Source organism: Drosophila virilis, chromosome 5 (genome assembly GCF_030788295.1).
Source record: "Drosophila virilis strain 15010-1051.87 chromosome 5, Dvir_AGI_RSII-ME, whole genome shotgun sequence".
NCBI lineage: Eukaryota > Metazoa > Arthropoda > Insecta > Diptera > Drosophilidae > Drosophila > Drosophila virilis.
Window position 1 is genome coordinate 2,564,953 of NC_091547.1, and position 14,519 is coordinate 2,579,471.

The window sequence follows — 14,519 nt, forward strand, 5'->3', positions numbered from 1 at the left end:
CTACATACGTTTAAATGTTTCCGGCGCTCACTTTTGTTTCGTGTCGCCTTCAGCCTTGGAGTCTATATTTGGCAACGCATGCAGCCTGACACTTTTAACCCAACCCTCCTCCTGCCCCCTGGCCCCTGCCCCCTGTTGCCTGGTGCCTGTCGTCGCTCTGTTTGTTTGTTGCACTTTTATTGCGTTCTCAGCTAAGTAGTCCTGTGTCTGTATGTGTGTGTGTGTGTGTGAGCCATAAACATGTCGTCTTTCGCTTGATTTAGCGGTCCGTCCGCCATGGCTTGGTTGCACTGTAAGCCCTTTTGGCCATTGTTTTGGCCCACAAAATGGCCGTCTAAGCCACTGACCGCGCCACGTCGCGTATACGTAACGCTCAACTGATCTGCTTGCCACACAATGTGGCAGCCGCGCCGCTTGTCATATTTGTTGCGCCCCAAACGCTGTCAAATTTCTAGTTATCGAGCTGACAATATAACCAGCTACCGATTCCAGCTCCACGTTTGTCGGGGGTTGCATCTGAAATTGTAATTTTTGCAAGTTCTATTTTTGTTTTTCACATGTAAAAGGTGTCTGAGATTCGCACCTAATAGCGTGAGATCGCCGGCTCAAATCCATTATCAACAGATTTCCTCTGATCATATTTCTCAAAACCAATTGATTTTGATATTGTATGACTATTGTTATTTATAGAAGTTTTCTTTACTCATATATAAAAGATGCCTGAAAGTAGGATTTCCAAGCGAGAGATCGCCGGTTCAAACCCATTTTACAACATATTTCTTCTAATATCTCTAAAAAACAATTGATTTTTATATTATTACTTATGCAACCCCTTTTGTTTATTCATATATAAAATGTGTCTAAAAGTCGGACTTATAAACGAGAAATCGCCGGTTCAAACCCCCTTTCAACATATGTCTTCTAATAAAAAAAATAGTTATTAAGCAAAATTTCCCAAAAGTGAAAGTGAAATACTTCTACGAATCCCGAACCATATAAATCCAACTCCTTTTTCTCTTTATGGACCGAAGTTCCGCCCATATTCGAGCGCCTTCACAATATTGAAAGCAACCCTCGCAGTCGGGTCATAAATCTGGCAGCTGTTTAGCTTGGCAAACTGTATCTGTCGCATCTTTTGGATCTGAATACAAAGCCGTTCGGCCCCTTTATTTCGATTTTTTGGGGCGTTTTGAGTTATGCGCAAGTTGGCAGCAACTCTTGATAATAACAAACGCTTTATGCTTTACCCTGTTTGTTTATTATTTTATTTTGCAGCCCAAACAAAGAATGGCCTGAGCCGTGTTAGCCTGGTCAAATCGCAGAGCAGCGGCAAGCTGAGCCACAGCAATGAGGCACCAAAAGCAGCAGCAACAACAACAACAACAACAACAACAGCAGCAGCAACAACGACGACAACAAACAGTTTGCGAGCTGCCAAACTTAAGATCGAGGCAATGCAACAGCAGCGCAACACGGGCAACACGGGCAACATTATCCTGCTGCGCGGCACACGCAACGAGAATGGCCAGATTATCATCCAGAACAAGCAGGACATACTCAGCCTGCTCAGCGAACAGCAACAGCAGCAGCAACAGGATAAGGCAACTGCCTTGACGCTCAATCAGCTGCCCACAACAACAACTGTGGCACGCAAAACAATTGTCCAAACAACTCCCAACAACAACAACAACAACAACGGGAGCAACAACAGCATCTCCATCGTGGCCAGCAGCGGCAAGGACTCGAACACGATCCTGCTGCAAACGCCCATCAATGCCAGCCAGCTGGAGAGCGTGCTCAAGGCGCAGGTCAACTCCAACAGCAGCAAAAGCAACAGCAGCAACAACAGCAACAACAATAACAGCAGCAACAGCAGCAACAACAAAAACAACAACAATGCCACAAAGCTCATCGAACGTCCTTTTATGCTAAAACATGTAAGCAGCAATACTTTATAGATTCCATTATGCCGTTTTAGAGGGTATTATGATTCGGTTATGAAATGTTTAAAGCATAGAAAGAAAAACCTCCATACCCATAAAGTGTATATTTATATATCTATATATATATATATATTCTGGATAAGCATCAACAGCCGAGCTGATAAAGTCGTGTCCGTCTGTCCTTCGATATCTGCACTCTGATCGCCATATACCAACCAAATCTTTTTAAAATCGGAACACTATTTCTCTCGGTCGAAATGCAGTTTCTTGTATGACTACACTTTTTTGAATATTCCCGTACATATATGGAAAATTTTAATGGTATTGGGCTTCTAAATCATAGAAAGTCTATATATAAAACAGTTTGCAAAGGTCAAATCGTAAAAGCTAGCTAGCTCAACTTTCACTTACCTTATTTGATGAAAAATCGAGAAAAATGTTTGTATGGAACTTGCTTGTTCATCATCCGATCGGTCTTCATTTCAGGGGCGTTTCATACTTATCAAAAAATACATTCCTCCATGGTGCAAACGGGTGTCATCGATTTGGTGGGCGTACATACGCACATGCATACATACATATATACAAACATATATGCATACATGCATGCAAGCATACACACGTACATGTATTCATATATACGAATATATATATATATATATATATATATATATATATATATATATATATATATATATGCATATATATGAATATACATACATACAAACACATACATACATATGTACATACATACATACAAACACATACATACATATGTACATACATACATATGTACATACATACATTTGTACACACATACATATGTACATACATACATATGTACATACATATATATGTACATACATACATATGTACATACATACATATGTACATATATACATACATATGTAAATATTTACATATATAAATATATGTGTACACACGTTAATACAAAAAAAAAACAACAAAAAAAAACAACATGTGAACATACATACATACAGACACACATACATACATACACACATACATATGTACATACGTATATATGTACATGCATACATATATACTACATACATATATATATACATGCATATATAAATACATACACATATACATATATATGTACACACATACATACGCACAAAAAAACAACAACAAAAAATAAACAACAAAAAATAAACAACAAAAAAAAAACACCAAAAAAAAAATACCAAAAAAAAAAACACTGCACTACTAGCTAAGCTAGTGTAAAACTGCCGAGCCTACTTGAATTTTTGAGAATCGAGGAGGAGAGCACTTGGCAGAAATTTGTTTTATTTAAATTTGCAGCACAGCGAAAAATCAGTTTGACCTGCGTGGGTACATATATACATACATGCATGCATACACTCACACACACACGCCCACACACATACACACACACACACATAAATATATATACATATATATATATAATTCTTATATGCCTTTGTACAAAGTACTTGTATTGTAATTGCAATTACACACAACTATACAAACATGCACACATATTTATACATACATACGTGTGCATGCACATACATGTTATACATACATACAGACATGCACACACAAACACATTCGCATACATGCATACTTCTATGCCTGCAGATCAAATTTCACATTATCATAACCAACATCAGACATAGACACAAAGATACATACATGCGTACATACATACGTACATACATGCGTACATACAGGCATCCACATGCAAAAATATATACTCATTCATTCAAAAATAATGCCTCTTCGATATTCGACAATAATTTGTTAATAAAACAGAAAAATTGGTCTATTTCATGATTTTTTTCTTAAAATAATTAGAAATTTCAGCCAATGTCATTTGGCATTTTAGCTGTTTCTTCTTCTTCTGCCTTATGATAAATTATGTATATATGTATATATTCTTTAGCAGGACGATCTGTGTTCTCTTCGCTCATCCAGTTTGTCACTTTCCAAACGTTTTTATTCCTTGTTTTCTTTCAGGCCTCGCGCAGTTTGAGCTCGGAGAGCAATTGCGACAGCAAGTCGCCTTTTGTGCTGCAGACGCTGAAGCGCCTGGAGAAATCGCAGTCCATTCTGGTAATACGCAACTCGACGTCGACGTCGACGGCGACGGCGACGAGCGCAGCGGCAACGCCGCAGGTGAGCGGTAAAAGCAGCAGCAGCAACAACAACAACAACAACAATGGGCCGCAGCAGCAGACGCACGTGTTGAGCGTGTCGCGCAGCTCGAAGACATCCAAGGCGGTGGCTGCCACGCTGCAGAAGCTGAAGGCGCCGGCGGGAGCAGCGGCTGGTGGCACAACCATATTGAGACTGAGCAAGCAGGTGGCAACGACAGCAGCAACAGCAACAACAACAACAGCAGCAACAACAACAACAACAGCAACAGCAGCAACAGCAGCAGCAACAACAACGACAACAAATAAAGTGTCCATGCCGCAAACGAATGTGCCACTGGGGACAGGTAAGTCTGACTCGCACACAATGCCTGACAGCCGGGTTAAGGGGGCATGGGGCAGGTGAGCTATTTTTGCCTGCATTTTAGATGCGCCACATAAATCTGCAACCTGTACCGAGGTTGCACTCGGCCGTCTCGCGGCGCATTTTGTTGCAGCCTTGACGTACAATTTTGACAATTGGCCATTTTTGTTGCCTACTTTAAGGACGCGCACATGTCCTTGCTGTGCTCTCGGCGAGCGCGTCGCGTACGTGTCCAGCCTAACAATTATTCAATTAAATGCGAATAAACTTGGCCTCAGGCCGCCTTTTTTCTTGACTAGCCCCAATCCCCCGCCCGTCCCTTGACTGCTCCACAACAATTGCTGTCTCTATGCTTGTTGTCCAGCTGGGAACGCGAACGGCGGCTCATTGATTTTCACACTAGCCAGCATTTGTTAAGATACCCTGCAGGCACAAGCTCACACAAGGGGTATACACAATCATGCTTAAGGTGCTAGCATGAAGAAGAACTTCAAGTGCCTTAAACTTTGTGCTTTACTGTATGCAGATGTGATATATAATATAAGAAAATAATATAGAAATTGAAATTAGTTTCTGAGTTTGAACGTTCAGCCCCCAAAGCAAATAAAATAATTGAAAATCCTGTCTGGGTTTAAGCCAGCGACTTTTTGCTTGTTAGTTCGACGTTCAGTCCACATGTTAATTGTATTTGATATACGTATTTAGTCTTTTCTAGGGTATCTTTGTCTCCATGCCACATTATTTTAGACACTACTCTTGATGCTGCCTCCTGGGGGGAAATGGGAATTGGCTGAGATGCTTGTTGCAAACAAACGAAAAATGTTTCTAGCTCTTCTTCTTCTTCTTCTTCTGGGTCCAGTGTTCATTAGCGAGCGTTGTTGCAGCTTTGTGAATGAATTCCGCCACCGAATGTTTCCTCTAACTGTTGTAGTAGCTGGTAACCTGTAACGAGAGCAAATTAGTTCATTTGAGCGTGAAGCGCTCAAGACTGACGCTCAAGAACATATTTGATTCAATTGATCCAATTGAATGTGTTTCAAGCTAAAACTTTCCTAAGTGCTTTCTCTTTCGGCTTTCCAGATAATGTGGAACGTTCGTTTGGCTCTTGGCTGAGCAAAGTTTTATTTCAATAATTATTTTTGCTTATTCATTAAAACTCTTCGAGATTTCTGGTCTATATTATTGCCTAATCATAAAGTTGCTCGCAACAAACTTCTTCAAGGTTCACTTTATTGTTGCTTAATGATTTCCCGTCTTGACTTTGATTTTATTAACAGACTTTATCCACAGACTTGCATTTCCTCCATGGTCACATTATTCGAGCTATCTCATTGCTCATGCAATGATCAAGAACTATGTCTGCATCCTTTGCAGTCCTTATCCAATCCTCCATGTTTACATTCGTCTAGCTTGCTTTGCCTTTGTACTTTTGATCTGTTTTTATCTACTCCTTGACATGGACATGTTCTTTGCCATGTCCTCCATGGTCACTTTATTACCACACACTTGCTTAGGGCTTGAGTTTTGCTTTCGATCTGAGGTTGCTTTCCTTTGGAGCTCTCTTTGTCATGTTCATCATTTTATTAAAACTCATTCGTGGGTGCTCCATATTCACCTTAGTCTAGGAGGCTTTGCAGGTCTAAACCATGTTCACTTTATAGTTTATTTCGATGCTGGCAATGCATCAGATTGCTGTTGGGCTACTGTTGAAGGGGCTGTAGTGGGATTGGAGGGAAGTCGGCGAGGTCAATCTTTATGAAGTAGTTCTTAGTTCTAGCTCGGGTTTTGAAGATTGTCGCCCTTCGATTAGCCAAGTGGCAGCTGGCGTTAAAATAAGTTGCACGTTTACGTGGAACGCCTCGGGGCAGCAGCAGCAGCAGCAGCAGCAGGAATTGCTGAGCTCTACACAAAATGCGCGCCTCTTCCTCTTTTCCCTCTTGTGCGACAATTCCAGCAAGAGTAATAGAGTTTGTCTCTCTCTGTCCGTCTGTCGGTCTGTCCGTCTGTCAGTTTGTCTCGAGGTGTTGATTATGGCACTCGATACTGAGCGAGGGCATCCTTTGTTTTTTGGCCATCTTTTTTTTTCTGCTTATACTGCTGACAAGAGCTTTGTGTAAGAGGCAGCAGCTAAGTGATTTTTAAGCCAGATTTAAGTTATGGCCAAGACGATTGCCTTGTGGGCGTCGTCAAGTGGCCAAAAAGTGTCGAGCTGTCGCGGCATATTGCAAAAGCTCGAGTATTGCTGATGTTTCAATTGCTGTCGACGTCTGCCTGCCCACTACACATATGCACAAGGCACATACACTGAGAGAAAATACAAGAACTTGATTGAAGAAACTAATTGAACTGGGATTTGCATTCAGAAACAGTTACCAGAAACGAACTCAACTGAGAAGAGTTCAAAATAAAATTTTCTTTAAACTTGCTCAGCATTTTTTCTCAGTGCATTTCGTATCTATGCATATCACATGTGTGCCTGTGCCGAATGCAGACATCCGTGAGATACTTATCTGACTTGCAGTCAACAAATGCAAACGCCTCACACACACACACACACACACACACACACACACACACACTGGCAGGCAGGTTTCCATTTTATTGATAAAACTTTGGCTAAAATTTTAAATATTTTAATTTAGTTGCAGCTTAGTTGAGGCCATATTGTTGCTGTTGTTTTTTTTTTTTTTAGTTTGTTTTTGGCTTTATCATAGCCCTACCCGAAGCCCATTAGCTAAAAGGCGCCCAACCTTCAAAAAGCGCCAAAAATTCATAGCTCTGGCATTTCTATTTCTTTTGATGCCCCTTTACAAGAGGCGAGGGTATATCGAAGTGGGGGAAGCTGTCAAGAAAAGTGTTTCCTAGGTTGATTAAAAGAGTTCAAGACAGAACAGGAAATACATGTATATATAGCTAAATAATATATTAAATTGTTTAATAAGCATATGAAAATATATAATACTTTAGATCTATATTTATCAGAGATTTCTATAAGACTCAAACTCAAAAGAGTTCGCCCTTTGCAGGGTATTTCTTAGTCAGTCAGTTGGGCAGCAGTTTTGCCTACGCCGGTTTTTTATTGTTGTTGTTTTTTTTTATTCTATATCTTCTTTTTTTTGAAGGTAAGCAAATTAAACAAATTACCAACAAACAGCGGGCACAGGCGCGACCCCCACCGAAATGTATCTATGAGATACTTTTGCATTTTGCATGTGCATGTGCGCGTCATGCGAGTTGCCACAAAAAAAAACAAAAAAAAAAAGCAACAAACTTTTATTTTTGGCAGTTTTCTATTTGTGTTGTTCCTTTTTTTGTTTTTTTCTGTTTTCGTTGATTTTCTTCGAAAATCCTTTTGGCTTCTGGCTTCATTATCATTTTTCGGGTGCGCTTTTTTTCGAGCACATAATTGCCAAGAGAAACAACAAAAAAAAAAAAAAATGGACGAAAACTTTTGCTCTTTGTTTTTCGGCAAAAAACGAACAAAAAAAACGTTTGCATTTCCGTTTCTGTTGTGAAACTTGAGAGCGTGCGCGGCCAGTGTTGCAAAAGGCAACGAAAAAAAGTGGAAGCGGGCAAACGTGAAGCTTCTTTTGCTTTTTAGTTTTTTTTCTATATACCCTGTGCACATTGCATGTGTTTGAGAGAGGTATATGGGTTTTGTGCTTATGAGGGCAACAGCCGGAAGGAGGCATAGTTTGTTCGAAGGCCTCACTCTCGAGAATTATAGGAACTAGAACATGTAAACTTGGTTGGAGAACTACCTTCAACAGGCAGCAGTAGCTAAACATGATTAGAAAGCATAAATTGAGTGTTAGATAGAGAGGTTTCGCTTGGTAAACTACCCTCAATGGAGAGCAAGGTAAGCAGGCAAAAGTCGAGAGTTAGAGCTATATTTTCCAGATTTAAAACTTCTTCAAGAGTCAAGAACTATTTAAGTCCAAGCTTAGTTTGTTGTTTCTTATATATGTAGTCTATGCATATAACAACTATTTCAATTTATAAATAACTCCAAACAATTTCGGATTTTCGAATTTTATTTACACACATTTGGGCATCATGCTTATGCCCCGAAATTTGCATAGCGATCGGACAACAAGCACCGACGTTAATTTCTTATAATGCGGGTAAGAAGAAGCACACACAAATGGCGTGCGTGCATGTATGTGTGTGTGTTTTTGTTTAGAAAGAACTTAACTCATTTGTAATGGCAATTAGACGCTTTTACCGCAGGGTATTTGCTGGTCGAGCACACTCGACTGAAGCACTGTATTTTTTCTTTGCTGCGAGTTAAATTGCAAAATATGATGGACCGGCGCCTGGCACCACTTCACACTCACACACACACACACACACACACACACACACACACACACTCGCACACACACACACACTTGGCCGTGTGGGCGTCTAATTAGTTTTCACCTGTGCCTAATTGCCTCACTGCCACGCCCACAGTTCTATCTATTTGGATTGTGCTTCTTCATGTTTTTTTTTTTGGTTTATTTTGTCGCAAGTTCTTTGCTTTAATTGGAATTGTTGCAACTTTTTGTTGCACACTTTTGAGTGTGACCGTATTTGCACGGCCCTGATTTGTTTTTGAGCCCCGCCCCCTAAAACTGGGCGCACATTTAGCAAATTTAGTCCAAACATGTAGCTGCACACACAAAGCGTTGCGACAGGCAAACAAATTAATGAATCCAACTATTTCCCTTGGGTACACATCACAGCTCGATTTATAGACATTTATTTCATGATCTTTCCTTTAGCTGCATGAAATTTATCATTTGCAATGTGTTCCAAAGAATTGCGGTTTGTTTGACATTGTAGAAAATTCGCTGGGTCCGTTCAAAGCCGGGTAATAATTGTTGTTACCTGCAAAACCTACACCTCAATCGCAAATACCTCCGCTGATTATGATGGCTGGATCCGGGATTGGGCTCTTTTAAGGCTTAGATATGATTATTGTATTTATATTATTTCGATTGACTAAATACCCTGAACCCATTGTAATTGGGTAAAAAGGGTATGATGTGTTTGGGCAAATGTATGTAACAGGCGGAAAGAAGGCATCTCCGAGCCCATTAAGTATTATCATCAATTATGACTAAATACCACACAATACACTTGCTCAAAATCAATATGCCCTGTCTTACGCACTTTCAAAGCGTGCAGGGTGTAATTACAGTTGTTCAGACATATTTACATGCATATGTACATGCATGCATATGTGTGCTTTGTATGTATGTATTGAGACTCAACGACAGTTAATGCTGCTGTGTGTGCACGTGTGTGCATCCACATGTGCTCAGAGCGCAAAGCAAACGGCACTCTCTCTCTCTCTCTCTCTCTCTCTCTCTCAAGTTCTTCGTCAAAGTGAAGACTTTCGCAGATCAACAGCCGTCGCCTCTGTGCGCCTGGTATTTAGTGACGGTCTTTACCTTAAGTCGAACGCGTGTCGGTGCGTGGCTTCGTAGCGATTAAAGAGTGTCGTTGTTGTTTTTGTGTAAATGTAAAACGAATTTATAGTTAATATACAAATTTAAATATAATACATTACTATTCAATTTTATACAGAAAAACGCGATATAATATAAATTAAGACTGTTTCTTGTTAAATTATGCTTATTCAACTTCTACTGATCAGCTATTTCAATTGCCATCAAATATTCAATTACCTTTTAATGCATCACTGAAAAAATATGTAAGTTAAATTGCGCCCCAGTCAAAAAGGCTAGACTTATGAGAGATTATTATTAAAGCTCACGTAAGTTTGCGTATACTTTTTTCCACTCATTCTATTACAATAACAACCAGCGAAATGTGCAAAGTACAAGTAACGTAGGGAGAATAGCAAGAGAGAATGGAAGAAATAACAGTTAGTCCACCAAGCGGACCTTTGCGCACATTTGTACATACTTAGCGCAGGCAGGCAAATAACTAGCAGCGCGACAGAGACAGCATGCTATCGTGCTGCACGTGTTGTGTGCTCGCTTTTCTAAATCAAAGTAGAAGGCATTTGCAGATCACAGCAATCAACGGCTGGCGATCATGTGCGCCTGGTAGATAGAGCTGGCACTTTATTCTACCTTAAAATCTGGCGGCATCATAATTAAAGCCGAAGTATATTCTTTAGATATTTAGTTTAGTATATTATAAATAAATGCCGATCTAGGAACATTTCTGTTATAATATTAAAAAATTAGCTATCTCTTCTGAATTTTATTAGATTTCATTTATTTCTATAAACACTCACGAGTCCAGAAATATATATATTTCCAAGATCGGACCTTAATTAGCCGAGCTAATACCATTCTATTGAATAAAATGGCTAAGTTATGGCGGATTTTGTATTTTTCAGCCAAATTTTACATCTAAAATCGACGCTGTTCACGCATCACTATTTCGGAGCTTCTCGCTTGTTTTTTTTATTGCAACAACAACCACATCGAAGCAAACGAGCGAAATAGATTAGCGAATGTGCTTTGGTAGCCGAACAAAAAAGGAGAGTCTTACATATATATAACTGTATCAGGCAGAGCGAGATAGCAAGATCACTCCAGTCTACCCTGCTGGGAGCTGACTTTGAGTCGAAAGGGAAGACAAAATAACTCAACTGCCGATTATGCTCGCGTAACATTTGGAGCTGACACTGCGCTGTTGAGAAATACGAATACTGTATGCTTTCAGCTCCCCTCCACCCCTTTTCCTCTCCAACTTTCCTTGTAGCCACTCCCCCTCGTTGGTTCACAGTTGACATTCATATCCTTGGTCATGCCATACCATAGATATAGTCCTGGTGAACCTACAGGAACGAATTATAGTCGAGAAATATGTATGCTTTTTCTTTTAGCCGCCCCTATGAACAGCCACGCCCCCTTAATGATTCTTAGTTGACTAGCATATCCTTGGTTATACCATACCATTGATATAGTCCTCGGGAACCTAAAAATGCAGATCCCTGCGAAATTTGCATCGAAATGGTCCAAAAACATGTATGTTATTTCTTTCAGCAGACCCTTTACAGAGCTGCAGCAGCGGCTGTTGTTGAACAGCCGCAGCTTACAGCACTCAATTAACATGATCTGCTACTTAACATAACTCATTTAAAATTGAGTAACATTTTGCCCTTTCGGGTATGCAACGAAATTTTTATTCGGAAATTTTCGTCGACCTGCTGGGCATTTATGTTCGCCTGGTACTTCAGTCCGATTTTGGTGCAAATCTGGCGACCCAGCCGGCGGCGAGGGCGCCCCTTTCGGGTATGCAATGAAATTTTTCGGCAGCTTAAAAATTCTTTGGCGACCTTCTTGGCATTTCTGTTCGCCTGGTATTTTGGCTGAATTTTAGAAAAATCTCCAGAGCCAGCCGCTGCCCCTTGCGGGTATGCAATAGATTTTTTAACGATCAGTAAAAAATATTTAAAACTTGTTTTTTAAATGTAGTTCTTATTAAAAACTTGAAATTTAACAGTTGCGAGCATAAATAACATTTGTAGCTCATTTTTACATAAATTGGCTATATCTAGCGTGTAAAAAGTCAGATCTTGGAATGTATATCCTTGTAGGATTCGTGAAAGTCCTTGGAATCGATTGCTGTTCCTTGAAATCATCAATCTGTAAGGATAAAATCACATTTGAATGAAAAAAGTTAAAAATTATATAGAGTATTTTGGGTTAAAAAAACAGCCATAACTCTGCCATATCCTTGCAGATTTTCAAAGGACATGGTGCGTTAGGATCTTTAGGAGCAACAGCATCGATCTGCATCAAAACATTATGGGGTCATCTAAGAATCATGTACTTAGTAAATTTTCAGTCTCGGGGCGCCCGGAAATAAGCCGAAAAAGAGTGAAAATCACAAAATCCTTAATATCTTGGAAACTACAAGGACGATCTTGATGCAATTTGGCCAGTTGGTAGTCCTAGTCAATACAATTTTTTTGACACATGATTTGCCAGGATACTCCAGGATATGGCCGAGTTAGAGCCTATTTTCTTTACCCAAAATTGTCCTTAAAACTTTTTTGTCTGAAGGACTTTCGTCCTTTGGGCTGTAATTTCTTAAATGGGAGGGTGGGGACTATCTGCTGGCCAAAGGACATCCCGATAGTCCTTCAAATGGCGAAGTTAGCCCGGATATTTTCGGTTTTGGCCAATTTTGTGACCAAACCCCTAGGAAAAATTTTGGTGAAAATTTTTGTCGAAATATGAAAATCTTTGAATGCCAATCCATAGTCCTGCTCCTGACGATCTCAAAAAGGTATATCCTTCCGATATCCTTAAGGATTTGGCCGAGCTATGGCTAAAAACAAAATGTCCTTGGGAGAAAACTAGCCATATCTCTGAAACCACAAGGACGATTTTGATGTCCTTTGGCCAGTTGATAGTCCTAGTACCTACGGGTTGTTTGACATAACACTTGTAAGGATTCGCAAGGACACGGCCTATATATAGCATATATTCAAATGCAAGGCAAATGTCCTTTTTTCATGGCTGTTTGAAGGACTTTCTCCTATCTATTTGTTAACTCTAAGGCGGGAGGATAAGGACTATCGGTTGACTAAAGGACATCTCGATAGTCCTTAAAATGGTCAAGTTATGACCGATTTTTGAATTAATATCCTTTTAAGACAAATAGCCAAAATTTGGAAACTACGAGGACGATTTCAATGCAATTTGGATAGTTAATAGCTCTGATCTCTACATGATATTTAAAAAAGGACTTGTCACTATCTGCAAGGATACACCCAAGCTATGGCATATTTTCTCTACAGACAAAGGTCCTCTTTTCTGGACTGTTTAAAGGAATTTTGTCCATTACTAAGTATATTCCAAATTGGGACGATGCGGACGTTTGGTTCACCAAAGGACATCGTGATAGTCCTTAAAATGGTCATGTTGTGGCTAATTTAGAGATTTATGTCCTTTTAAGGGAAATTGTCATAGCTCGGCCATATCCTTGTGGACTTTCAAATGGCTTGGTGCATTAGGATCATAAGGACGAACTGCATCGATCAGCATTCAAGAATCTAAGGATTACACTAATTGTATTCCACATATTGGAGAGCCAATTAAAAAAATAATAATCGAAGTAGTTCGGAACCCGTCCGCAGTTGTTGCTCCTAAACCGTCCCAACAAGTTGCAGATTTTGTTATCCTCCAATCGCCTGCAAATATAGGATAATGTAAAATGAACTGAAAGACTCTCAACTTATGATCTTACCTGGTAAAATAGCGAGCAGGCTGCAGTAGTTCAGAGCCCGTGGCCTCATTTACGCCGGAAGTTGGCCTTTGTTAGCGGCAAGGGGATAAGGGAAAGCAAACTTGTGGGATCACAGCCGAATAGGGCAAAGTTGTCCTCAAATCGGCTGAAATTGTAGGAGAATGTAAAATGAACTGAAAGTCCTTTTATTTGCAAGTTTTATTACCTTTCGTTTATCAAAAAAAATTAAATTTCGTCACTTGTTGGGCATTGCTGTTCGCCCGGCAATTCAGCCAAATACTGGCGCCCCTTGCGGTATGCAATGAATTTTGCTATTTGCACATGCTGCTGGCCTGGTATTTTAGTCAAATCTTCCACGCTAGCAGCCAGTGCAATCTTTGTGAAAGTTTGGTCTTTCATTTGAAATTAAAAAGTTTCCACTAGGAAGTGACAAAGTCCAAATGACTAAAGCTTGCAAATTGGAAGTAAGAATCCGTAAAGATGCACGATTCCGCAAAGTTGTACGTTTCATGATTAAAATGTTCTCTTAAAGGCGCTCAGCAGAATTGTGATATACGTCCGTTTTACACGAATTTTACACATTTGCTGGTGAAATATTTAAAGAACAACCCCTTAGAAAAAACTCCCCCTTTAAAATGCTCAATTATATTTGGACTACATACAGTTAGGTTAGGGCTCCCTGTAGTTAAAATGATAGATCGAACCGTTTATCGATAGCTTCAAGTTGTTTTTAATCAGAAAAGATACGCTAACTGCGTATTCGCCATTCTCAAAGGGAAAACGAGAGCGCAACGCATCCACATTCAGATCGAAATTGCGGATAGTTACCGAGGTGCCAGGCTGCAA

General features: G+C 39.9%; 2 protein-coding genes across 16 annotated transcripts in view; one reads left to right on the top strand and one right to left on the bottom strand.

Moving 5' to 3' along the window:
• The window catches only part of Camta (Calmodulin-binding transcription activator), a 51,726-nt gene that overhangs the window by 5,002 nt on the left and 32,205 nt on the right, over positions 1 to 14,519 (top strand). For all 5 annotated transcript variants that reach the window (XM_032435827.2, XM_015168422.3, XM_032435824.2 and 2 more), the window contains exons 2-3: positions 1,276 to 1,937; positions 3,951 to 4,434. In XM_032435827.2, coding sequence (XP_032291718.1) covers positions 1,455 to 1,937; positions 3,951 to 4,434 — 967 coding nt within the window. In that variant the 5' untranslated portion in view covers positions 1,276 to 1,454. The remainder of the gene's footprint in view (positions 1 to 1,275; positions 1,938 to 3,950; positions 4,435 to 14,519) is intronic.
• LOC6636503 (uncharacterized) overlaps positions 11,900 to 14,519 on the bottom strand; it is a 115,942-nt gene continuing 113,322 nt past the window's right edge. For 7 of the 11 annotated variants that reach the window (XM_070209965.1, XM_070209963.1, XM_070209960.1 and 4 more), the window contains 4 exons: positions 14,336 to 14,513; positions 13,879 to 14,258; positions 13,674 to 13,818; positions 11,900 to 13,617 (listed from right to left, as the gene is read on the bottom strand). In XM_070209965.1, the coding sequence (XP_070066066.1) occupies positions 14,343 to 14,513 (171 nt within the window). In that variant the 3' untranslated portion in view covers positions 11,900 to 13,617; positions 13,674 to 13,818; positions 13,879 to 14,258; positions 14,336 to 14,342. The remainder of the gene's footprint in view (positions 13,618 to 13,673; positions 13,819 to 13,878; positions 14,259 to 14,335; positions 14,514 to 14,519) is intronic. The other 4 variants (XM_070209967.1, XM_032435842.2, XM_070209964.1 and 1 more) reach the window with 3 other exon arrangements.